This window comes from Megascapheus bottae, chromosome 31, assembly GCF_031878675.1.
Source record: "Megascapheus bottae isolate mThoBot1 chromosome 31, mThoBot2.hap1, whole genome shotgun sequence".
NCBI classification, from domain to species: Eukaryota; Metazoa; Chordata; class Mammalia; order Rodentia; family Geomyidae; genus Megascapheus; species Megascapheus bottae.
Window position 1 is genome coordinate 8289185 of NC_143539.1, and position 23910 is coordinate 8313094.

The window sequence follows — 23910 nt, forward strand, 5'->3', positions numbered from 1 at the left end:
GCCCACGTTGATTGTAAACTTTGTCCAGAAGCAGGGCAAAATCATTAATTTGAAAAGGAACAGACACTTCTAATCACTCACTCCAAGAGGTTCACTGGTTAATGGCCATGATTCATGTGCTAATTACAACCCCAAGACTATTTTACCTTTGTGTATGTGTGGTGTGTGTGTGTGTGTGTGTGTGTGTGTGTGTGTGTGCTGGTTGTGGGGCTTGAACTCAGGACCTAAGCACTGTCCTTGAACTTCTCTCAAGGCTGGAGCTCTACCCTTGAGCCTCAGCACCACTTCCAACTTTTTTTTTCTATATATGTGGTGCTGAGGAATTGAACCTGGGTCTTCGTGCTTACTAGGCAAGCCCTCTACCATTAGGCAAAACTCCCGCTCTCACCTCCCCCCCAGACTATTTTAAAGGGTGAAAGGATACTCATAGGAAGAAGAAGAAGAAGAAGAAGAAGAAGAAGAAGAAGAAGAAGAAGAAGAAGAAGAAGAAGAAGAGAAGAAGAAGAGAAGAAGAAGAAGAAGAAGAAGAAGAAGAAGAAGAAGAAGAAGAAGAAGAAGAAGAAGAAGAAAAAGAAGAAGAAGAAGAAGCAGCAGCAGCAGAAGCAGCAGCAGCGGAGGAAGAGGAGGAAGAGGAGGAGGAGGAAGAGGAGGAAGAGAAGGAGGAGGAGGACGAGGAGGAAGCTGCCAGGTTCAAATCCCACCTGGAGGTCATTGGCTAGCTGGAATGACTTTGGATGGGTGTTAGTCCCTTTCTGGGGGGCCTCAACATCATTCCTAGGAAAGGGTTTGATTGCAACTCAAATGACTGCTGAGAGGATTAAATGAGCTAATGCATCTAAAGCACTGGGAACCGGGAAGTGCTTAGGCAGAGTACTAAATGTAATAACCATCCCATGCTGCCAACAGCCACTGTCCTGATTTCATCTAAGCCGCAGGATTGGGCCTTCCTCCAATTTCATTACTACCACGCTTTGGGGGCTCTGGTTGGAAGCCTCACCCTCTGAAATAGAGGCCTTCACTGGTCCCAAACCCGCATCCCACCCACCCCATCCCACCCTTCCCCCACCCCCAGCTGCCTCTCCGCAGAGACCTGGCCGCTCAGCCGCCACCTGGGGGCAGCAACACACCGCAGAGCCGAGGGCCTGCGCCTTGCGTTATGGGACATGTAGTTCCAATGGGTGGGAAGCCGTGGCACCAGCCTGAGGAGAGAACTACATTTCCCAGCAGGCCACACGACACCCTTAGCCTCACCTTGCTCTTGTCTGCAGGGCTGTTGACCTGTTCATGTGCATCTATGGAGGGGTGCGGAGTAGGGAGGGGTGTGTGTGTGTGTGTGTGTGTGTGTGTGTGTGTGTGTGTGTGTGTGTGTGTGTGTCTGTCTGTCTGTCTGTCTGTCTGTCTGTCTGTCTGTCTCTGTGTGTTGTCTCTGTGTGTGTCTGTGTGTGTGTGTGTGTGTGTGTGTCTGTCTGTCTGTCTCTGTGTCTCTGTCTCTGTCTCTCTCTCTCATACACACACACACACACACACACACACACACACACACACACACACACACCTCCCCACCCTTATTTTTAGCTGGTGGAGCAGGGAGCTGCTGTTCTAGTTTGGGGTCCTGCAGCTTGTCAGAGCTGAAGAGGGGGAGGTGAAGAGAGGCATGACTTGCCTTTGGGTTTTCTGGTGGTTCATGGGGATAAGAGTTTCCCACTTTCCTTCCCCGGGCTGGGTTTGAACCCCCTATCCTCAGACTTCAGCCTCCTGAGTAGCTAGGATTACAGGCGTGAGCCAACAGTGCCCAACCAGGCTCCTCTTTATTATTGGAGCAAAAATGAGACCACAGAGTCGCATCAGCAGCCTGCCCATTCTGTTCATGGTGCCCAGATCTTGAAAGGAAAGAGAAAAAAATAAATAAATAAACCAGGGAAATGAAAATCCTCTTTCCTACTTTAAAATCTTCTTAGGGTACTCTTTAGCCACACACAAAAATAGAATTATATAAGGATCCTCAAGTACCCATCGCCCAGCTTCAATTAGTGCCAACATATGACCAATCTTGTTTTATTTATTCCGCCTTCCCCCGAATCAGCTTAAAGCAAATCCCAGACATCCTATGATTTCATCCATAAATATGTATCACTAAAATAGCAGGTTCTTAGGAAAAAACTCAGCTATCTAAACATCAACCATAATTCCTTAATAGACTCCAATATCATTGTGGAGGTTGAGGCTGGAAGATGGAGTTTGAAGCCGGCCTGCTCTGCATGGTGAAATCTCGTCTCAAACAATACATTTCTTTCCAAATTTCCCTGATTGTCTTATATACTACTTTTTTTTTGTCAGTCGTGGGTCTCAAACCCTGGGCCTGGGCGACATCCCTGAGCTCTTTTGCTCAAGGCTGGCACTCTATTACTATAAGCCACAGTGCCACTTCTAGTTTTCTGGTGTCTAATTGGAGGTAAGTGTCTCTGCGACTTTTATGCCCAGGCTGGCTTTGAACTGTGATCCTCAGATCTCAGCCTCCTTCGTACTAAGATTGTAGGCGTGAGCCACTAAATATCCTTTTTAACTCTTGGTTTGTCAACTTAGAACCCAGATAGATATCTATTAGGAGGACAATGCTGTCTGGATTGTAATAGCCAGGGTTGGCTCCGAATCATCAGCTCACCTTATGGGTTTACAAGACTACAGCCAACCCAGGTGCTGTGGCTCATGTCTATAATCCTAACTATTCAGGAGACACATCTAAGGTTGATGATCAGAAATCAGCCTGAGAAGAAAAGTCAGTAAGATTCTTTTCTCCATTTAACCAGCCAAAGACCATATTGGAGTGTGTCTCAAGTGATAGAGCACAATTGTGGATGGAAAAAGCCAAATGAGGACCCTTCGTATCAGCACACACACACACACACACACACACACACACACACACACACACACACACACACCCATCCAAAAAATAAAAATAAAAGCAAACCACAGCCAAACTTCAGGAAGGAAGTGTCTACAAACTCTCATTAAATCCTTCTCTGTCTGCTTCATAGAAACGAAACTCTGTGTGTGTGTGTGTGTGTGTGTGTGTGTGTGTGTGTGTGTGTGTGTGTGTGTGTACCAGTCCTGATGCTTGAACTCAGTTAGCTTTTTCCACTCAAGTCTGGTGCTCTAACACTTAAAGCCACAGCTTCACTTCTAGCTTTTTAGTAGTTCATTGGAGATAAGGGTCTCATGGACTTTCCTGCCCAGGCTCGCTTCAAACTGCCACCCTCAGACCTCAGCCTCCTGAGTAGCTAGGATTACAGGTATGAGCGGCTGGCACCCGGCTACAAATGAAACTTTATGTAGCTAAAGCTCCTCCTTGTCACTAAACTCAGACATTGCTGTTAGTGCTGTGGCACAAGCTTCCATTCTAGAGCTGCCCAGTGCAGTAGCTCCTGGCCACACACATGGGCATGGGACACTTGACTCTGCATGGAGAGGTATTACAAGTAGAAAATGCACCCTGGGATTTAAAAGGGCATAGGCATAACGTTCTTAGTTCAAATTCCACTGCCAACGCCTATGAAGTATATGGCCAGAGTCGGGTGGCTTTCGTCTGTCACCCTAGTTATTCAAGAGGCTGAGCTCTAAGGACTGTGGTGTGAAGCCTGCCTAGGACTGAAAGTCTGTGAGACTCTTATCTCCAAGGAACCTCCAGAAAACTGGAAGGGGGCTGGGAGTTTGGCCTAGTGGTAAAAGTGCTTGCTTAGCATGCACAAAGACCTGGGTTCGATTCCTTGGTACCACATACATAGAATAAAGCCAGAAATGGTGCTGGGGCTCAAGTGGTAGAGCTCTTGCCTTCAGAAAGCCCAGTGCTCAGGCCCTGAGTTCAAGCCCCAGAACTGGCAAAAAAACAAACAAAAAAAACCCAAAACAGGAAGTGGCACTATGGCTCAAAATGGTACACAGCACCCAGGCCATGAGTTCAAGCCCCACAACTAACTAACTAACGAACTAACTAACTAAATAAATAAATAAATGGAAGAATCTATTCCTTTGGACTCTGAGTCAGTTTGGGGACTGGATTTGGCCAAAAGAATGAGGTACAAGGAATGGTGTGAATTTGCCAGGAATAGCAGAGGTAGATAACTTTCCCAACTAAATCAATCCCCAAACTCAGGTTTAAAAGGTACCTTTCTTTTTCTCCTTCCTTCCTTCCTTCCTTCCTTCCTTCCTTCCTTCCTTCCTTCCTTCCTTCCTTTTTCCCTTCCTTTTTTTTTTTTTCCTGTACTAGGGTTGAACTCAGTGACTGGGCCCTGTTGCTAAGCTTCTTTTTGCTCAAGGCTAGTGCTCTACCACTCGAGCCACAACGCCACTTCTGGCTTTTTCTGAGTAGTTTATTGGAGCTAAGAAACTCACAGACTTTCCTGCCCAGCCTGGCTTCAAACTGCAGACCCAGATCTCAGCCTCCTGAATAGCTAGGATTACAGGCATGATCACCCTCCTCCTTAGCCCTCCTCCTCCCCCCTCCCCCTCTCCTCCCTCATTTTCCTCCTTTTTTTGGTCGGTTGTGAGACTTGAACGCTGGGCTTGGGCGCTATCCTTGAGCTCTTTAGCTTGAGGCCACCACCCTACCTTTGAGCTAAGCCCCACTTCCCATTTTTTGGAGGTTAATTGGAGATAAGAGTCTCAGGTCCTTTTGTGCCCAGGCTGGCTTTGAACCTTGATCCTCAGATCTCAGCCTCTTGAGTAGCTATGATTACAGGTGTGAGCCACCATGCCTAGTAGCGGCTGCTGCTACTGCTGCTCCTGCTTCCTCCTCCTCCTCCTCCTCCTCCTCCTCCTCCTCCTCCTCTTCTTTTTCTTCTTCTTCCTCTTGTCCTCCTCCTCCTCCTCCTCCTCCTCCTTCTTCTTCTTCACCGGTACTAGGTCTTGAACTCAGGGTTTGGACACTGAACCTGAGCTTTTCCACTTAAGGCTGGCACTTTACCACTTAAACTATGCTTTCACTCCCAGCTTTTTGGTGGTTTATGGGAGATAAAAATCCCATAGATTTTCCTGCCTGGGCTGGCTTTGAACTTCAATCTTCAAATCTCAGCCTCCCGAGTAGCTGGGATGACAGGCATGAGCACAGGTACCAAGATGGAAGGACCGTTCTTTGTTGTGAGCTGTAGCTAAATGTAAGTTCCAGGGCTGGGAAGGTGGCTTAGTGGTAGAGTGCTTGCCTAGAATGCATGAAGCCCTGGGTTCGATTCCTCAGTACCGCATACACAGAAAAGGCCAGAAGTGATGCTGTGTCTCAAGTGGTAGAGTTCTAGCTTTGAGCAAACAAAGCTCAAAGACAGTGCCTAGGCCCTGAGTTCGAGCCCCAAGACTGGGGGCGGAGGTGGAAGTTCCATCAGCGTGTCTAATCTCATTATTGCCTGCTTTCCTCCCATTTCATTTAGCTAAGAGCCCTTTTATCTTCAAGGACCCATTAACATGTCATGGATCTTTTCAAATGCTGGTAGCCTGCCTAGTAATTACCAATTTCCTTCTGGACTTTTATTTTCCTTGCTAGTGTTCAAAATGGTATCATGAAGATCCTTGGAATGAAATGCTTTCTTCCTTGCTGGATCAATTCCAGAGTTTGAATTTCTGGAAACCTATGCTTGGATCAGCAGTTGGGGTTTCTAGTCAGGCTGCCCAGTCCTTTCTAGAAAGTTCATTCCCATATTCCCATTTCCCTATCAGTCACGGTGAATGGAACTTTATTTTATTTATTTTTATTTTTTTGGTCTATCATAGGGTTTGAACTCAGGGCCTGGGCGCTGTCCCTGAGCTCTACCACTTTAGGCTATGGTGCTACTTCTGGTTTTCTGTTGGTTATAAGAGTCTTCTGGACTTTCCTGCCTGATCTGGCTTCAAACTGTGATCCTCAGAGCTCAGCCTCCTGAATAGCTAGGATTACAGGCATGAGCCACTGGTACCCAGCTGAACCCCAGAAATCACGCTTGCACTTAGGGCCTTGGGGTCTTGCTTATTTTTTTCCTTCTGTCAAGTCTGGCTCTTGACTACTTGAGCCACAGCTCTGCCTCTGGCATTTTGATGGTTCCTAAGTGTTAAGCATCTCATGGACTTTCCTGTCCAGGCTGGCTTCAAACCACAATCCTCTGGATTTCAGCTTCCTGAGTATCTAGGATCACAGCTGTGAGCCATCTGCACTTGGTTAAGGTCAGCTTTTTAATTTTAGCAGCTATGGTGGGTATGTAGTGGTATTTCACTGTGGCTTGCATCTGTATTTCCTTAATGACTAATGGTGTTAAAAAAAAAAACTTCACATGCTTATTATGGTCCATTAGTGTCTCTTTTGCATAGTGTCTGCTCCCAAATCTCATGGCCATTTAAAAAATTAGGTTATTTATTTGCTTTCTATTTCTCTTTTAGTTTTTGCAGAGTTAGGGTTCAATCCAGGGCCTTGCACATCTTAGGTAAATGTTTTTATCTCTGAGCCACATCCCTAGCCGCTATTTGTCTGATTTTTTTTTTTTTTAAGAATGAGGGGCCAACATTGGGTGAGGCTTGAACTCAGAGGCTCAGGATCTCATTTTGTTTTGTTTTTGCTGTTTGTTTGCTAGAGGCTGGGGCTCTACCACTTGAGTCAGGCCTCCACTTCTAGTTGTTGTGCTAGTTAATTGGAGTTAAGTTTCTCACAGTTTCTTTCTGAGGCTGGCTTCAAACCTTGATCCTCCAGCCTCCTGAGTAGCTAGGATTATTTACAGGCGTGAGATACCAAGCTTGGCTGTCTGTTGGGTACAGCTACCATGAGCCCATCTTTGATCCCTCAACTACTTGAGCCAAGGCGCCACTTCCAGCTTTTTCTGTGTATGTGGTGCTGAGAAATCAAACCCAGAGCTTCATGCATGCTAAGCAAACGCTCTACCACTAGGGCACGGTCTTAGCCATCCTCCTTTTTCATCCTTTTCATCCAAAGGCTGTGTGTGATCATGGATATACACTCACGTGTGCAGATACACACACACACACACACACAATGGCGCAGAGAATAGCTCAGGTGTTTCTTCTGTCATCCCAATATCAGGGTTTTTGTTGTTGTTGTTGTTTCCACCAGTCCTTGGGCTTGAACTCAGGACCTGAGCACTGTCCTTGGGCTTTCTCAAGGCTAGAGCTCTACCACTTGAGCCACAGCGCCACTTTTGGCTTTTTCTATGTATGTGGTACAGAGGAATCAAACCCAGGTCTTCATGCATGCTAGGCAAGCACTCTACCACTAGGCCAAACTCTCGGCCTCCACTTCTTACTTCTTACATGGTACGGTGAACACGTGTCCAGTCCTGACCTCACTGCCCAGCCCTGGAAGCTCCTCTGTTTGGGGTAGATGGAGAGGCCATGGAGACCCATGGGTGTGTGCTTCTGTGAGGATACTGGGGCTTGAACTCAGGACCTTGGGTTTCCACATTGCCCCAAATTAGGACTTTCTGCTTTGCAGACAGGACAAGCCAGGCTCTGAGGCTCCCTGCAGACTCCTAGCCCTCCTCTGCCCCCACCAGCCAGCACCCCACTTCTGTCATCCTGTGACCAGTATCCAACTTCCCCTTTGTCTGGGGATCTGGGGCGTGGGGAGGGTGGGCGGTGATGGGGGCGGAGGTAGAGGGGCCTCCTGCAGCTGACTCTTTTGCCTGTACCACAACCTCAGGTTCCTCCTTCTCCAGCCTTGGCCTTGGCAGCCATTGGGGGTGAGAAGTTCCTGTCTCCTCCCAGCTGCTTCCTCATTTGGTGCCACTGCCTCTGCCTGCCCCACCGCTGTCCAGAGGTCATCCACACGGCTCTGGCCTCTGTAAGAGGCTCTTCTGTGAATCTTCTCTCTCCTTCTCCTCTTCCTCCATTTTCTCTTCCATCTTCCTTCCTTCCTCCTAACAGTCAAATACCTGGTGTTGTTGGTTATGTCTTTTGGGGGTGGGGGCAGTAGATCTCGGGTTCCTTTTCTTTTCTTTTCTCCTTTGCCAGTCCTGGGGCTTGAACTCAGGGCCTGGGCATTGTCTTTGGACTTGTTTTTTGTGGGTTATGGGGCCTGAACTCTGGCCCTGTGCACTGTCCCTGAGCTCTGCAGCTCAAGGCTACCACCCCACTCTTGAGCCAAGCCCCACTTCCCATTTTCTAGAGGTTAATTGGAGATAAAAGTCTCAGGTCCTTTTGTGCCCCAGCTTGCTTTGAATCTTGATTCTTAGATCTCAGCCTCCTGAGCAGCTAGGATTATAGGTGGGAGCCACCAGGCCTGGCTGTCCTTGAACATTTTTTGCTCCAGGCTAGAGCTCTGCCACTTGAGCCACAGAACCACTTCCAGCTTTTGCTATGTATGTGGTACTGAGGAATCAAACCTGGGTCTTCGTGCATGCTAGGCAAGTATTCTACCACTAGGCCAAACTCCCTGCCCCTTGGGTTTCATTTCTAGCCTCCCTTGCTGTGTGACCTTGGGTAAATGTCTTTACCTCCCTGTTAAATAAGAACATCTATCTCAGATGAAGGTTTGGGTACAACATGATTTAATGCTTGGGGCAGGGTCCAGCATGCATGCCACAAGCTGATGGCTCACCTTAGGAGCCAGGGACATCACAAAGCTTTTGATTACAAAATGATGATTATTGTAGGGAGCCTGTCATCCTAGCTACTCGGGAGGCTGCAATCTGAGGATCACAATTCAGAGCCAACCTTGGAAGGAAAGTTCATGAGACTCCCATTTCCAATGAACTAGCAAAAAACCAACAGTGGAACTGTAGCCCAAGTGGTAGAGCACCAGCTTTGAGCAGAAAAAGCCAAGTGAGAACCGAAGATTTTGAGTTCAAGCCTTAGTATCCACACACACACACACACACACACACACACACACACACCCCGATAATTACGGCAGATTCTTAGGAAAAGCTGACAAGTGCCAGGCTATATTCTAGGAACTTTGAAGGACCAGGAGTTTGGCCTAGTGGTAGAGTGCTTGCCTAGCATGCACAAAGACCCAGGTTTGATTCCTTGGTACTGCATACAAAGGAAAAGCCAGAAGTGCTGTGCCTCAAGTGGTAGAGCTCTAGCCTTGAGAAAACCCAAGAGCCCAAGGACAGTGCCTAAGCCCTGAGTTCAAGGCCCAGGACTGACAAAAAAAAAAAAAGGTTAAGTGTCTACAAGACAGGAACTGTTTTAATCCCAATCTTACAGATGAAGAAATGGAAACCCAGGGTCTAGGAGTTTGGCCTAGTGGTAGAGTGCTTGCCTAGTATGCACAAAAACCTAAGTTCGATTCCTTGGTACCACACAGAAAAAAGCCGGAAGTGGTTCTGTGGCTCAAGTGGTAGAGCTCCAGCCTTGGGGAAAGTCCAAGGACAGTGCTCAGACCCTGAGTTCAAGCCAGGACTGGCAAGAAAGGAAGAAATAAAGGAAAGAAGGAAAGAAAGAAAGAAAGAGAGAAAGGGAAGCCCAGAGAGGCTGAGTGACTAGCTCAAGTTACCCAGCCAGGAAGAGACAAAGCAGATTTCAGTCCTGTCCCAGTGACCTCTGACTTTTCCTGTTGAGTAGTTAGGTCCGGTGAGTCTGATTTTTTTTGGGGGGGGGGCAGTCCTGGGGCTTGAACTCAGGGCCTGGGCTCTGACCCTCAGCCTCTTTGTGCTCAAGGCATTCTACCACTTGAGCTACAGCACCGCTTCCAATATTAGCGAGAACAGTCTCATGGACTTTGCTGCCTAGGTCTGCTTCAAATCTCGATCATGAAATACCTTCCCAAGTAGCTAGGATATGGGCACCCAGCAGGTCTGCTTCTCTCTTTCTGGTGTTTTCTGTCTGTCCCTCCTCCTCTCAGCCTGTCCCCTCCCCCTCTTGCCACAACCCATTTCAGACTTCCTCCTTCTCCTTCGACGCCACGTTAACATCCCACTGGCCCCTGGACTGGGGTGTCCAGTAGCGCCCTGATATCATGAGAGCCCCTAAACCCTCCTGGTGGCTTTTCCTCCTTTCTCTCCTGACTATGGATGGTAAGTTGGTGGACTTCTGCTGTAGCCTCCCTACAGGCTTTGGGTTCGGCCAGGGGCTGGGTAAGGATATGGAGTACAAGTGGAAGACTAGTAGAAAGGGCTGGGCTAGAGAGCAGCCCCCTCCCCCAAACTTGGCTGCTGGCTGAAGTAGGCAGAGAGGACACATAGGGGTGTCCCTCACCGCACAAGCCAGTATAGGAGTCACACAGCCTCTGTGTCAGCTTCCCCTGAATCCCTACTCACCTCCAGTCAGAGCTCCATGCCTCAGTTTACCTCTTTCTCTCTCCTTAGGTCTCATTCCTGTCCAGGCTCAGAGCGGTAGGTAGAGATCCTATAATGACCTCCCAAAGATATCCCCACCTCTACCACCTCTCCCCCCACCCTGTTTCCGCTTCCTTCCTGCTTCCCCAAATCCCTCCCTCCAGTGTCTGCTGGCCTCCCCTGACTCCTGTACCCCTTCCCAGAATGCAGCTGCTCTCCGGTGAGCCCAGGCGTGCTGGCTGGCATCGTGTTGGGGGACCTGGTGCTGACCTTGCTCATTGCCCTGGCTGTGTACTCCCTGGGCCGCCTGGTCCCCCGGGGACGAGGGTCCACACAGGGTGAGTGAGCTGGCTGGGGGGGGGAGGGTCCCAGAAAAATATCCAATGGTGATGATGGGGCACAGTTGCCCCATTTCCTGACTTCATCTATCTTGCACCTCCTGTCAACCCTCCCATCCCTGCAGCATCCCAGAAACAGCACGTGGCTGAGACTGAGTCACCTTATCAGGTAAGAAAACTCAACTCTTTGTCATCTTAGGGGGGCTGGATTCCATCTGGTGGACTCCTCCCTTCCCCTGACTGCCTTTCCCCGTTAGGAGCTCCAAGGTCAGAGACCAGATGTCTACAGTGATCTCAACACACAGAGGCAGTATTTCAAATGAGCCTGAACCACGCCCTGATACCTGGAGCCAGCCATTCCCCATGCTCACCCGGGAATGCCTTCCTACACCTACCAAGATACGGGTCCACCAGATGCCCAAATAAATAATGGATCACAAAAAATAGTATTGTCTCCTGGGCTGAGGGATTGGGGATGTGTGAGTGCCTAAGAGGGGAGTCTTGAATCCAGAAAAGAAGATACCTTTTTATTGCCTTATTCCAGTGCTCCAATGTGAGAGACAGAGACAGAGAGACAGAGATGGAGAGAGCGAATGTGGGTCGCTCTTAGGCCAGCTCCACGGTCCAGGGTGAGAAGGTCAGAGGTCAGTGCTTGATCCTCCGGCCTGGCATGTTAATGTAGAGTTTGCCGTCTCCTGGTGTGTAGGGAAGAAAAGCCTACAGCCTGACCGCCACCCACTCTCCACTTCGCTGTGGGGACCCCCTGTTTCAGGGGCTTCCTTAGGGTGGGGTGGGGGTTCCCCGGCACCTCCCTTAGGGTTTCCCCAGTCCCTCCTCCAGGGTTTCCCCTGGGGTCTCCCTCTATGGGGACCCCCTCCTCCCTAGGGACACCATCTGCTCTTCAGGGCCCCACCCCAGCCCTACCTTCACCCTGGGGAGATCGACGGCCATGTGAGCGAGCGCAGGCAAACACCACCCCTACCATGACCAGGGACACGACGGCATCTGCTACCAAGAGGCCAGCCAGCAGCGGCAGGGACAGGGAGCCACACATGGAACAGGAGCCTGAAGGGTGGGGCCCAGGCCAGGAGCCACTGAGGGGGGGGCACTGCCTCCTGGGGGCGGGGGCTAGGCTCTGACCAGTGGGAGGTCAGAAGGGCTGGGGGGGGGGGAGTGGATCATCCCCCTAGGAGGCAGGTAGACCCCCGTCTTCTGAGATTGGGGAATGAAAGGAGAAGTGGATGCTGAGAGATTCTGGGGGTGCCAGTGAAAAGCAGGGTGGGGGACACTGGGCACTGGGAAAATGGGGTTACAAACAGTGTGGAGTCACAGATGACAAGATGGCAACTGGAAAGAGCTGCAGAGCCTCTGGGGGCTTTGACTGGTGGTCAGGAGGTGAGCCTGACCTCTAGAGAGCTCTGGGTCCTAGAGGTTGGCATTAGGGATGGGAATCATACCAGAACGAAAGGCAAAGGCCTGAAGAAAGGGCTCAGAGTCTCTCACCTGGGGTTGTCTGAGCTGCAGCTACTGTGGGAAGACACAAGCAAAGAGGAAAGAGGGAGGAGGTTGTCCCCACAGTTGGCGGCAGAGAGGGGGCTGGGTGATGCAGGATGGGGCTCTCCCAAGGACACAGGCTTGAGGCAGGAAGTAGGAAGTGGGGCTATGACCCAGCCATGACTGACAGGGCTCCAGGGCTCTCCTCCCACATCCCAAGGCCCCAGGCCCAGTGGGTCCTCAAGGAGGAAGGGTCCCAGGGAGGAAGGACTAACCCTCAGCACCCCATGCCTTCAGAGGGCACCTCTTCCCCTCCCCCCATCCCCAAGCAAGTCCCAAGGCCTGCCACTCTCATCCTGCTGACTTTACCTGGGAGCAAAAACAGGAGCAGGAGGTAGTCTGGACATGCCATGGTGGGTGGCCTGAAGAGACTGTGGTCCCAGAAGACCTCAGAGATAAACGGATGTCGCTCTGCCAGTGGCAAGGCCACCTGCTTCCGGGGTGTGTGTGTGTGTGTGTGTGTGTGTGTGGTGTCTTATGATTGTCTTTGGGGAACAAATGGAGGGAGGAGGTCAGAGATGGAGTGTCTTTTTTTCTTTTATTTTGTGCCAGTTCTGGGGCTTGAATTCAGAGCCTGGGTGCTGTCTCTTAGCTTTTTCATTCATGACTGGCATGATTTACTGACCACTTAAGCCACAGCTGGTTCATTGGCAATAAGTCTCATAGACTTTCCTGTCTCAGCTGGCTTTGAACAGTGATCGTTAGGTGCAAATCCGAGAGCTGACAACTTAAGGCTCCTACCTAAAGCCAAAAGACTGGGTGCAATCACCAAGGAAGTGCATACAGACAGTGGACACTCCATTTTCACACACACACACACACACACACACACACACACACACACACACACACACACAGAAAGAGGAGGAAGCAGCTGGTTAAGGAGGAGACCCAGGGAAGTTTTGACCCAGGAGCAATGTGGGCAGGAAAGTTAATGTTGAGGTAGGTCACCATGGGAATTCCTGCCAGTGGTCGTCACCCATAGCACACAGCAAAGCAGTCAGTGGATTATTTTAAATGATAAATAAATAGTGCTGGGCATGGTAGCTCGTTCCTTTCAATCCAAGTTACTCAAGAGGCTGAGATCTGAGGATCGTTATTCAAAGTCAGGGAAGACAGATCCAAGAGACTCCTCTCCAATTAACCAGCAAAGAATTAAGAGGTGTGGCACAAGTGATAGAATGCCAGTCTTGAGTGAAAAAGCCAAGAGAATCCAGGTGCTGGTGGCCTATAATCCTAGTTACTCAGGAGGCTGAGATCTGAGGATCATGGTTCAAAGCCAGCCTGGGCAGGAACATCCATGAGACTGTTATCTCCAATGAACTGCCTAAAAGCTAGAAGTGGAACTGTGGCTGAAGTAGAGTGCTAGCCTTGAACACAAAAACTCAGGAACAAAGCTGGGTGCAGTGGTTCACGCCTGTAATCCTAACTATTCAGGAGGCTGAGATCTGAGATCTGGGTTTAAAGCCAGCCCAGGCACTAAAGTCCATGAGATTCTTATCTCCAGAAAACCAAAAGTGGAGCTGTGGCTCGAGGGGAAGGGCGGTAGCCTTGAGCTGAAGAGCTCAGGGACAATGCCCAGGCCCAGAGTTCAAGTCTCAGGACCCACCAGAAAACAAAAACAAAAAAGATCCTCTGAACAGATGGGATTAATTAAAAAGAAAGGAAGCCCGGCACCAGGGACTGGTGGTTCTCTCCTAGCTATTCAGGGGGCTGAGATATGAGGATCATAGTTTGAAGCCAGCCCAGGCAGAATAGTTCGTGAGACTCTTTATCTCTAATAAACTACTCCAAAAAAAAAAAAAAGCTGGAAGTGGTAATGTGGCTCAAATGGTCGCGCACTCGACTTGAGCACAAAAACGCTCAAGGACAGCACCAGTCCCTGAGTTCAAGTTCCACAGGTGAAAAGAAACGAAACTCAGTATGTGAAAAGATTTGCGTTGTGGCAGGAGAGATCTGAGTCTCCTATTGCACCTTTCCTTACTAGTGGGCCTTTTTCCTCCCTAGAGGCTAGGGGCCAGACCCTGGGGTCCCCTTCTTTCTCCTAGGACCCCAGGTACACTGCTGTACCTCCCTTAATCAGGGCCTCCAGCCTCACCTCCCCTGAGCAAGAGACTTCAGGTCCACCCCCCCCCCCGACCTTTCTGAAGGCTGGCACCTTAGGTCCTTCAAACCAAAGCCTGGGACCCCCCCACACACCTCAACTTCCTCTTTCAGGGGAGCCCCGCCCTTTGCCCACTCTGACATTGAGCTTTGTGAAGCGAGGCGCTGGGGACTCCCAGGTCGATGGGCGGGGCCCGGCCCACGGATGGGCGGAGCCACGACCTCATTTTAAAAACTCATGGCGCGGAACCCGAACCCCCAGATCCCGGACCCGGCTAGGCGGCTGTGCTGAGGCCGGGGTGGGGAGGAAGGCACGAGGCTGGCGCAGCGCCGGGGGGCCCGCGGCCCTGGGGGCCCTCAGTCCCTGCCCAGGAACCCCCGAGGTAAGAGATGGGGCGTGGACTCGCTCAGAGCTGCTTTTGAGCTCCGGGCTGGGGCGCTGCCGCCGGAGCCCCAGCTCCGCACAGGCTCGTCTGCCTTCGAGGCGCGAACCCCGGCACCCAGCCTCCCGCAGTGGCTCGGGATTTTCCATGGTGGTTCGTGGGAGATCCAGCGTCTCACGGGCACTCGTGTCCGGGCTGGCTTCGCACCACGATCGTCGAGCGCTCAGCGTCCCCAGGAGCCGGGATGACAGGCGCGCGCGAGCTCCAGCCCCGTTCTTGACCGCCGATGGCCGGCGGGAGGCTGGGCTCTGGGGTTCCTGAGAGACAGAACCGGAGCACCGAGTGGGGTGTGAAAGCCGGGGTACCCCCACTGTTTGTGTGGGAGGGCAGCGAGCCCGCCCCAATCCGGATGGGGACCGCCGAGCCGTGGGACCCCGGGGTGCATTCCCGGGGTGCCCCGCCTCCGAGGCCGGACCCCGAGGGTCCACGCTGACCGTGAGTGACCTCATCTCAGGCTAGGGGACTTCCCAGGACACGCCCCCCCTCCCTGCCGAGACAGCCGTGCCCGGGAGGCGCGGGAATTCCCCCGCCGGCGGGGACTCCACGCGCCCGGCCTGCGCGCGCCGCCCCCCGCGGGACACCTGCCCGCCGCGCGGCGGGGGGGCGGGGCCGGGAGCGGAAGCCGGACGTGGAAGATTCCCTTGCGTGGGGGAGCGCCGTGACGTCAGCGCGTCGCTGGTGTCCCTGCGTCAGGCCCCCCTCGCCCCGCCCCTCACGCTTCACCCCTTCTTGCCCGGCTCCAAAGACTGAGCATCTGGGGGCTGAGGAGGGCGGGGAGCCCGCGGGGTGATGCTGGGCCCTGGTTCCAAGAAGGCGGGGGCTGAGGTGTCCTCCGGCCCTCGGGAATGAGACTGGGGCGTGCATAGGAGGGGCCCAGGGTCCCTACATCTGGAGAGGGGGGCTCTGCACCCCTGGATCTCCGATCAGCTCCTGGAGGGAGGGAGTGGGGGGTGGTTTGAACGTCTGGCTGAGCAGCTGCGAGATCCAGAGAGACCTTGAGCCCAGAGATGTTGAGATCTTGGATCGACTTCTTCAGGAGACACCCCCTTTTCCCGTGCACCCCAACATCCCTGGAATCAGGACTGAGAGCACTGGGCTGGAGATGCTGCAGAGAGACGCAGCCCCCCTCCCCGCCCCGCCCCACTTCCTCAGTGGAAAGTTAGGTCGCTCAGGGGCGGCCGGCTCTGAACACCTGGCCCTGGGTTTGAACGCTTCCCAGGCAGTATTGATGTGCTACTTTTTTCCATGCAGGAGAGCAAGAAAGGCTCCCACCCCCGCTTGCTCCCCATTTCCTCTCGCCTGCCTCGGTGGTGACTTGAAGGACCTCTGACGACTTCCTTCCTTCCTCCTCCCCCTCACAGTGAGTCGGAATGGGAATGAGCAGCAGCGCAGCCATTGCCCAACCCAGACGGTAAAGAAGCTTCTGGAAGAACAGAGGCGTCGCCAGCAGCAGCCTGATGCTGGTGGGGTACAGGTGAGGCCCAGGGGAAACCCTGTAAGAAATGATTTCGTGACACCTGGTGCCCGGAGCCTCCCTCAGGGTTGCTGCCTCTGGTGTCAGGTGGCTGAGCAATGGATGTGGAGGAATCTTCCGAATGCGTGGATAACCTTGGTTGTTTTTGCTTATGTCTGTAGGGACATTTCTCCCCTCCCCTGGCCCAGCCCCCGACCCCCACAGTGAATGAGACTGAGGCTGGTAAGTCTGGAAATTCACTTATTTCCTTCAGTTCCCAGCCCCAGGCACTCAACTCAGAATTCGGGGGAGGGGGGTGTGAATCAGGGATCTGGTGGCTCACACCTGTAATCTTAGCTGAGATCTGAGGATCATGGTTCAAGGCTAACCTGGGCAGGAAAGGCCATGAGAATCTTACCTCTAATGAACCACCATAAATCTGGAAGTGGAGCTGTGGTTCAAGAGGTAGAGTGCCAGCCTTAATAACCCTGGTAATCAGGCTTGTCTTCACCTTTCTTCTCCCCCACAGGCCATACTCACTTCTCAGCCTTCCAGGAGACTGTGCCTTCTGGAATTGGCAGCCTCGCTCCTCCTACGGGCTTTCCAGTTTGGGACCCAACTGCTATGCATGGTGCCTACACAGATAGCTCCTGCTCTTACTCTGCTTCTGACAGCTTCCTGATGTCTGATTTCTACCCACCCACTGACCCAGTAGGGTCAGGCCAAGTTCCCTTGGGGATGGAGGTGAGACACAGTGGGGATGGGCCTAGGAATGGAGCTTAGTGGTACAGTGTTTGCCTAACAGACATGAAGCCCTGGGTTTAATTCCTCAGTACCACATAAACAGAAAAGGCCAGAAATAGTGCTGTGGCTCAAGTGGTAGAGCACTAACCTTGAACAAAAGAAGCTTAGGGACAGTGTCCAGGCACTGGATTGGGAGAGTTCAAGCCCTTGGACTGGGAGGAAAAAAATTCTCCAGGACTTGCCAGGTACCAGTGGCTCACACCTGTAATCCTAGCTATCCAGGAGGCTGAGATCTGAGGATCTCAAAGCCAGGAAAGTCTGTGAGACTTTTGTGTACAGTGAACCACCAGAAAACCACAAGTGGGGCTGTGGCTCAAAATGGTAGAGCACTAGCCTTGAGCAAAAAAGCCCAGAGACAGTACCTTGTCCCTGAGTTCAAATCCCATGACTGACACAAAAAGTCCCATGATGCCTGGGCATTGTCCCCAAGCTCTTCAGCTCAAGGCTACCACCCCATCCCTGAGCCACAGCCCCACCTCCCGTTTTCTAGAGGTTCATTGGAGATAAGAGTCTCACATTCTTTAGTACCCGGGCTGGGTTTGAGCAGTGATCCTCAGATCTCAGCCTCTTGAATAGCTAGGATTACAGGTATGAGCCACCGTGCCTGGCACCCCAAGATTCTTATGCAGTATTCTGGCATTTCAGGCTAGGTTAAGATCTCATTCCTAGCTAGGAACCAGTGGCTAAAGCCTGTAATCCTAGCTACTCAAGGATCATGATTTAAATCAGCCCAGGACAGGAAAGTCCAAGAGACTTATCTCCAATGAGTCATTAAAAAGCTGGAAATGGAAGTGTGGCTCAAGTAGTAAAGCATCAGCTTTGAGCCACAAACCTAAAGAACAGTGTCCAGGCCCTGAGTTCAATTCCTAGTACTGGCACACACACACACACACACACACAAAGATCTTATCCCTGAGGGGCAAACCTGAAGGCCACAACTTCAAGATGGCCTCCCAGACCCCAGACCCTTTGCCTGGGTTTGTATATTCATGTGTGCATGGTGGGCTGGGAAGGGAGGCTCTGCATTGATGATCTCTCTCCCCTTGACTTGCATCTGTCAGGGCCCCTCGGATACTCGGCTCTATGCAGAATCTTCTCTGCCACCAGCAGGGTCCTGGCGAGTGTCTGGGCTCCCCCCAGGACCCCCCCAGTTGCCCTCTTCCACCGGGCCCTCCCTGGACACAGCACGAGCTCACCTGCTGGCTTTGGGACCCGAGCAGCTGCTGGCTCAGGATGAGGAGGGAGACACGTGAGTCTGCAGAAGGGGAAATGGGGTGATCTACAGGCTCTGGGCTCAGCCAGGACCTGATCTCACAGCTGCCCCCACCTCTCCTCAGGCTCCTGCACCTGTTTGCCGCTCGGGGCCTGCGCTGGGCGGCTTATGCTGCTGCGGAGATTTTCCAGATGTACAGACACCTCGATGTCCGAGAACATAAGGGCAAGGTGAGGGTGGGGGGCCTGGACTCCTCAACACCTGAGTCCAGATTCCTGGGATTCAGAGAGATGTGGGAGGGTTCTGCAGGCTGACTTTTTAAGTTGTGCCATTCCTGGGACTTGAACCCAGGGCCTGGGCACTATCCCTGAGCTCTTCAGCTCAAGGCTACCACTCTACTCCTTGAGCCACAGCCCCACTTCCCGTTTTTCTAGTAGTTACTTGGAGATAAGAGTCTCACGATGTTTAGTGCCCAGGCTGGCCTCGAGCCTCCATCCTCAGATCTCAGCCTCCTAATGAGCCAGGAAAGGCTGACATTTTCTGTCCCCTGCAGACTCCTCTCCTTGTGGCTGCCGCTGCCAATCAGCCTCTGATTGTGGAGGATCTCCTGAACCTGGGCGCCGGGCCTAATGCTGCTGACCACCAGGGCCGTTCTGTCTTGCATGTGGCTGCTACCTATGGACTCCCAGGCGTCCTTTCGGTAGGCCCCGTGGGCAGGCGGGGTGGCTGTGGTGGACTGGTTGCCCAGATCGTGGCTTCCTGGACCAGGATTTGGGGATGTACTTGCACAGGACATTTTCTTCTCCTCTTCCACCCCTTCCCAGGCTGTGTTTAAGTCAGGCGTGCAGGTGGACCTGGAAGCCAGAGATTTTGAGGGTAAGCTGGACCTGGACTGGGCAGGTGTGACAGGCAGGCTGAGTGGTTTGGGGGCTCCCTAATAAGTCCCTCACGGTCTCCACTCTGCAGGTCTCACTCCCCTCCACACAGCTGTCCTAGCTCTCAATGCCGCTATGTGTCCACCTAGCCTCTGTCCCCGGATGCTGAGTGGCCAGGCCCGAGATAGGCTGACCTGTGTCCAGATGTTGCTTCATATGGGTGCCAACCATGCCAGCCAGGTGAGGCTGTGGGATCTGGGGCCTCCTGGGTGGTCAAACACTGACTCTGCGTCTTCCCAGCTGTGTGGCTGTGAGCATGTTTTCTTCTCTGTTAATTATCCACCCATCAGGAGAAGTATTGTTGACCTTAGCTTTGATTCAGCAGGCACTAGTTTTGTAGAAGTGTGTGCTATGTATGTGTGTGTATGCACATGCCTGTCCTTTTGGGGGCTTAGATTGTTTTTTTCTCAAGGCTGTTGCTCTACCAGTTGAGTCACGCCTCCACTTCCACTTTTTTTTTTTTGCTAGTCCTGTCCTAAGGCTTGAACTCAGGGCACTCTCCCTGAGCTTTAGTGCTCCATCACCTGAGCCACAGCTCCATTTCCAGCTTGTTGGTGGTTCATAGGAGATAAGGGTCTCAAGGATTATTCTACCCAGGCCCGCTTGGAATTGTGATCCTCAAGATCTCAGCCTCCTGCCTAGCTGGGATTACAGGCATGAGCCATTGGCACTTTTTGCTGGTTAATTGGCTATAAGAGTCCCAAGGACTTTCCTGTACTGGCTGACTTTGACCTAGGATCTTCCGATCTCAGCCTCCAGAGAAGCTGGGGATTTCAGGCGGGAGCTACAGGCTTGGTCTTCTTAGAGAAGGCAGTCTGAGTGCAAGACCTTCCTGAACCACCACCTCTTCCCTGCAGGAGATCAAGAGCAACAAGACTGCTCTGCACCTGGCTGTGCAGGCTGCCAACCCCACCTTGGTTCAACTGCTGCTGACACTGCCAAGGGTAGACCTGCAAGCCTTCGTCAACATGAAGGTGCGGCCTGGCTGGGATGGGGGAGCCTGGGGCAGTGGCGCTGGGCACAGTGGGGGTGGGGTGGGCTGGGGAGGGAAGAAGGGGGAAAAGGAAGAGGCAGAGGGCCACCTGGCCAGGGCAGTGAGAGAGACCCTGGCAGCACCAGGCAGCATCACCCTTGCTCGCTATTCCAGGCCCACGGGAACACAGCCCTCCACATGGCAGCCGCCCTGCCCCCTGGACCCCCCCAGGAGGCCATTGTGCGGCACCTGCTGGCCGCTGGGGCTGACCCGACCCTCCGCAACCTGGAGAATGAGCAGCCTATCCACCTGCTGCGGCCTGGCCCGGGCCCTGAAGGGGTGAGCACTGCGATGGCTGGAGGAGGGGGGCGTGGCCTCACTGCAGATAGAGAATGTGTGTGTCCTGGGGGGCGTGGCCTCGGTGCAGCTAGAGAGAGAGAATGTGTGTGTCCTGTGGGGGGGGGGCACTTTTGATTTGGTCCCCACTCCTGACTCAGTCCCAGCATTCTCTCCATTCTGGCTTCCAGACTCAGTGGTAAAACATATCTTTATCCTCAATCCCAGATTTCTTTCTTTTTAAGTATTAGTCCTGGGGTTTGAACTCAGGGCCTGGGCACTTTCCCTGAGCTTCTTTTTGCTCAAGGCTAGCACTCTACCACTTGAGTCAGAGCTCTACTTCTAGCTTTTTCTGTTTATGTGGTACAGAGAAATCCAACCCAGGACTTCATGTATGCTAGATAAACACTCTACCACTAAGCTACATTATTAACAGCCCTCAACATGTTTTTTGTTGTTTTTTTTTTTGTCGGTTGTGGGGCCTGAACTCTGGGCTTGGGCGCTATCCCTGAGCTCTTCAGCTTAAGGCTACCACCTACCCCTGGACCTGGGCGTTGTCCCTGAGCTTTTCAGCTCAAGGCTATTGCCCTTCCCCTGGAGCCACAGCCCCACTTTCAGTTTTCTAGTGGTTAATTGGAGATAAGAGTCTCACAGTCTTTAGTCCCTGGGCTGGCTTTGAACCTTGATCATCAGGTCTCCAGAGTACCTAGGATTACAGGCATGAGCCACCAAGCCCAGCTTATCTTGTTTTGATAGTTAAGTGGACATAAGAATCTCATGGGCTGGGATATAGCTCAGTGGCAAAGCACTTGCCTAGCCAGTGCAATGTCCTGGGTTCCATCCTCAGTACCAAAAACAAACAAACAAAAACCAGTCTCAAAGACTTTTCTGCCTATCTGGCTTTCAAACTGTGATCCTCAGATCTCAGTTTCCTGAGTAGCCAGGATTAGAGGTATGAGCCACCAACACTTGGCCTATTTTTTTATTGCTGGTCGTGAGGCTTGAACTCTGGACACTATCCCTGAGCTCTTCAGTTCAAGGCTAGTGCTCTACCACTTTGAGTCACAGCACCACTTCCGGTTTTCTAGTGGTTAACTGGAGATAAGAGTCCTACAGTCTTTCATGCCTGGGCTGGCTTTGAACTCCAATCCTCAGATCTCAGCTTCCTGAGACACTAGGATTACAAGCTTGAGCCGCTGGCACCTGACAGTTTTTATTTACTTGCAATTCTGGGGTTTGAACTCAGGGCCTTGCACTGGGTAGTAGAGCACAGGCGCTAAACCACTTGAGCCAGGCATCCATGGCTTTACTTAATTTTCAGATAGGGTCTCATTACTTCCCGTGACAGGTATGCATTCCCACACCCTCTTTGTGATTGAGATTGGAGTCTTGCTCTAATGTCAAGGGTTTTTTTTTTTGTTTTGATTTTTTGTTGTTGTGCCAGTCTAGGGGACTGAACTCAGAGCTTGAGCACTGTCCTTGGGCTTTCTCAAGGCTAGAGCTCTACCACTTGAGCCTCAGCACCAGTTCTGGCTTTTTTTCTATGTATGTGGTATCAAGGAATTGAACCTGGGTCTTTGTGCATGCTAGGCAAGCACTCTACCACTGGGGCAAACTCCCAGCACCCTAACCCCAGGTTTTGACTGAGCTTCCACTAGTTAGTCTCTTTACTGTGCATCGTAAACTCCGTCTCCCCCACCCTTCTCACCTCACCTTGTTTGTCCACAGCTCCGGCAGCTGTTGAAGAGGAGCCGAATGGCCCCCCAGGTTTGTCCTCTTAGGACTCAAATCCAGAACCTGGACTGATTTTTCCAGTCCCCACCGTCCCGTGGGACAGCCAGCGTATGCCAATGTTGCAGATTCGTGATGACGTTATGTGGAGTGTCTTGCCATTGGGGTCTTACATTAAAACCCCCAAATGGCTGCTGGCGGGGTAAACAGCCCCCAATATTTGGGGTGGTGTGATACCCCCTTCCCCCACAAAGGTCATTTTTTGGTAATGATTTCTGTGAAATCGAGGTCCCTTGATTGTTTCTGTGAAACACCCAGAACCATCTTCCACTTACCTGGATCCTTCAGGATTCTTAGCCCAACTCAAACCTTCACGTCCACACACCCTGATTATAAGTCCCTGTCCTGGGATTCAGGGAGTCACGATTCTAATCCAGTGGGGTTTTTTCTGATGACCCTAGACTTACACCCCTGAGGTGCCAAGCCCTTAAAAGGAGGACCCACCGGGCCCTGTACTTTCCCACACAGAGCTAGAGGAGTCCCTTCCCCAGATAGCAGGAACCCCAGTGAGTCCTCTGCTAACCTACCCTGAGGCTCCCTATTAAATTCCATATGAGCCAGCCATGTTGTCCTCTTTTCTTTGAGGGTGTTGGTGTGGGAGGTGGCAGGGGTACCCCACATTTGGCCTGGATGGCACACATAGCTGACACTGAGACCCCCTCCTGATGTCCAGCCTGTGATTCTAGCCACTCTGAGGACCACAGTTCAAAGCCAGTCTGGGCAGGAAACTGCTAGAGACTCTTAACTCCCATGAATGGACGATAAACTGGAACTAGAGGCACAATTCAAGTGTCAAAGAGAGGCAATCATCATTGAGAAAGCTGAGCTAGATCAAGAGGCCCAGAGTTAAAGAAAAGGAACAATGAGAAGCATAAATTAGCAATGGAAAAATAATACGTTAGTAATAATAACATTTAAAATGCATTCTAATTAACGTGGCAATATATCATTACCATTTGTTAAGGAAGTGCTTTATCAAGATATTACACGCTATTGAGAAAAATGGAAATTTGTTTCTGGTCTCACTGGTAGAAACTCCTTACCTGTTAGTCTAGCTCCTCCACAGTCATGGAAGCACAAAGGTAGCTTTCCTCTCACCTGTGGCATTAGTGACAGGGTCAGGGCAATTGAAAATACAACCAACTCCCATAATGCCAGGTGACCTTAGAGAACTGTGAATCATCTCCAACTTGTATTATAAAGCATCCTACGCCTTCCAGGTGTGTGTTTAATATACATGGCCCATGTTTTCATGCGTATATTATGAAGAGCTTTTGTTAGCTCTTGTGCCCTTTGGGAGAATTAGAAATCCAGTACTCCCTCCTCCAAGCCATCTGTTGGAAAATTGGGATTTTAGTTAGAATATGGTGAGATACTGCTATCTGCTGGTATGTTGTGGTAAAAGGGCAAATCTACAATGTCTAGGTGAATTATCCGATGAAAGGGCTTTTGTTTATGTGAGGAATTGGAGCTTGAATTCAGGGCCTGAAAGCTCCCTGTCCCTTAGCTTTTTTGTTCAAGGCTAGTGCTCTACTATGTGAGCCATACTTCCATTTGTGGCTTTTTCATAGTTAATTGTACATAAGAACCATGGCCTTAAGCTGCGCGTTGGTGGCTCATGCCTGTAATCCTAGCTACTCAGGAGGCCGAGAGAGATCTGAGAATTGCTGTTTAAAGCCAGCCCAGCCACAAAAGTTTGTGAGACACTTATCTCCAA

At 51.6% G+C, this 23910-nt stretch overlaps 3 protein-coding genes across 4 annotated transcripts; 2 read left to right on the forward strand and 1 right to left on the reverse strand.

The window, feature by feature from the left end:
- Nucleotides 1-9811: 9811 nt before the first annotated feature.
- Tyrobp (transmembrane immune signaling adaptor TYROBP) lies at nucleotides 9812-11035 on the forward strand. Its single transcript, XM_090323034.1, has 5 exons — nucleotides 9812-9989; nucleotides 10281-10307; nucleotides 10454-10588; nucleotides 10714-10757; nucleotides 10846-11035. The coding sequence occupies exons 1-5, from the start codon at nucleotides 9932-9934 to the stop codon at nucleotides 10909-10911; spliced, it is 330 nt and encodes a 109-aa protein (XP_090179160.1). The 5' UTR covers nucleotides 9812-9931; the 3' UTR covers nucleotides 10912-11035.
- Nucleotides 11036-11094: 59 nt separating this feature from the next.
- On the reverse strand, nucleotides 11095-12877 carry Hcst (hematopoietic cell signal transducer). 2 transcript variants are annotated; one of them, XM_090323035.1, is made up of 4 exons: nucleotides 12452-12877; nucleotides 12092-12115; nucleotides 11513-11653; nucleotides 11095-11283 (listed from the first exon to the last, which is right to left on the reverse strand). In XM_090323035.1, the coding sequence occupies exons 1-4, from the start codon at nucleotides 12492-12494 to the stop codon at nucleotides 11234-11236; spliced, it is 258 nt and encodes an 85-aa protein (XP_090179161.1). In that variant the 5' UTR covers nucleotides 12495-12877; the 3' UTR covers nucleotides 11095-11233. The 2 variants fall into 2 exon arrangements, with proteins under 2 accessions (XP_090179161.1, XP_090179163.1); XM_090323037.1 differs by lacking the exon at nucleotides 12092-12115.
- Nfkbid (NFKB inhibitor delta) lies at nucleotides 12493-22742 on the forward strand. Its single transcript, XM_090322542.1, has 13 exons — nucleotides 12493-12583; nucleotides 14539-14628; nucleotides 16050-16162; nucleotides 16324-16384; nucleotides 16671-16885; nucleotides 18007-18194; nucleotides 18283-18388; nucleotides 18712-18858; nucleotides 18983-19034; nucleotides 19125-19273; nucleotides 19951-20067; nucleotides 20241-20405; nucleotides 22131-22742. The coding sequence occupies exons 1-13, from the start codon at nucleotides 12493-12495 to the stop codon at nucleotides 22206-22208; spliced, it is 1572 nt and encodes a 523-aa protein (XP_090178668.1). The 3' UTR covers nucleotides 22209-22742.
- The last annotated feature ends 1168 nt before the right edge of the window (nucleotides 22743-23910 follow it).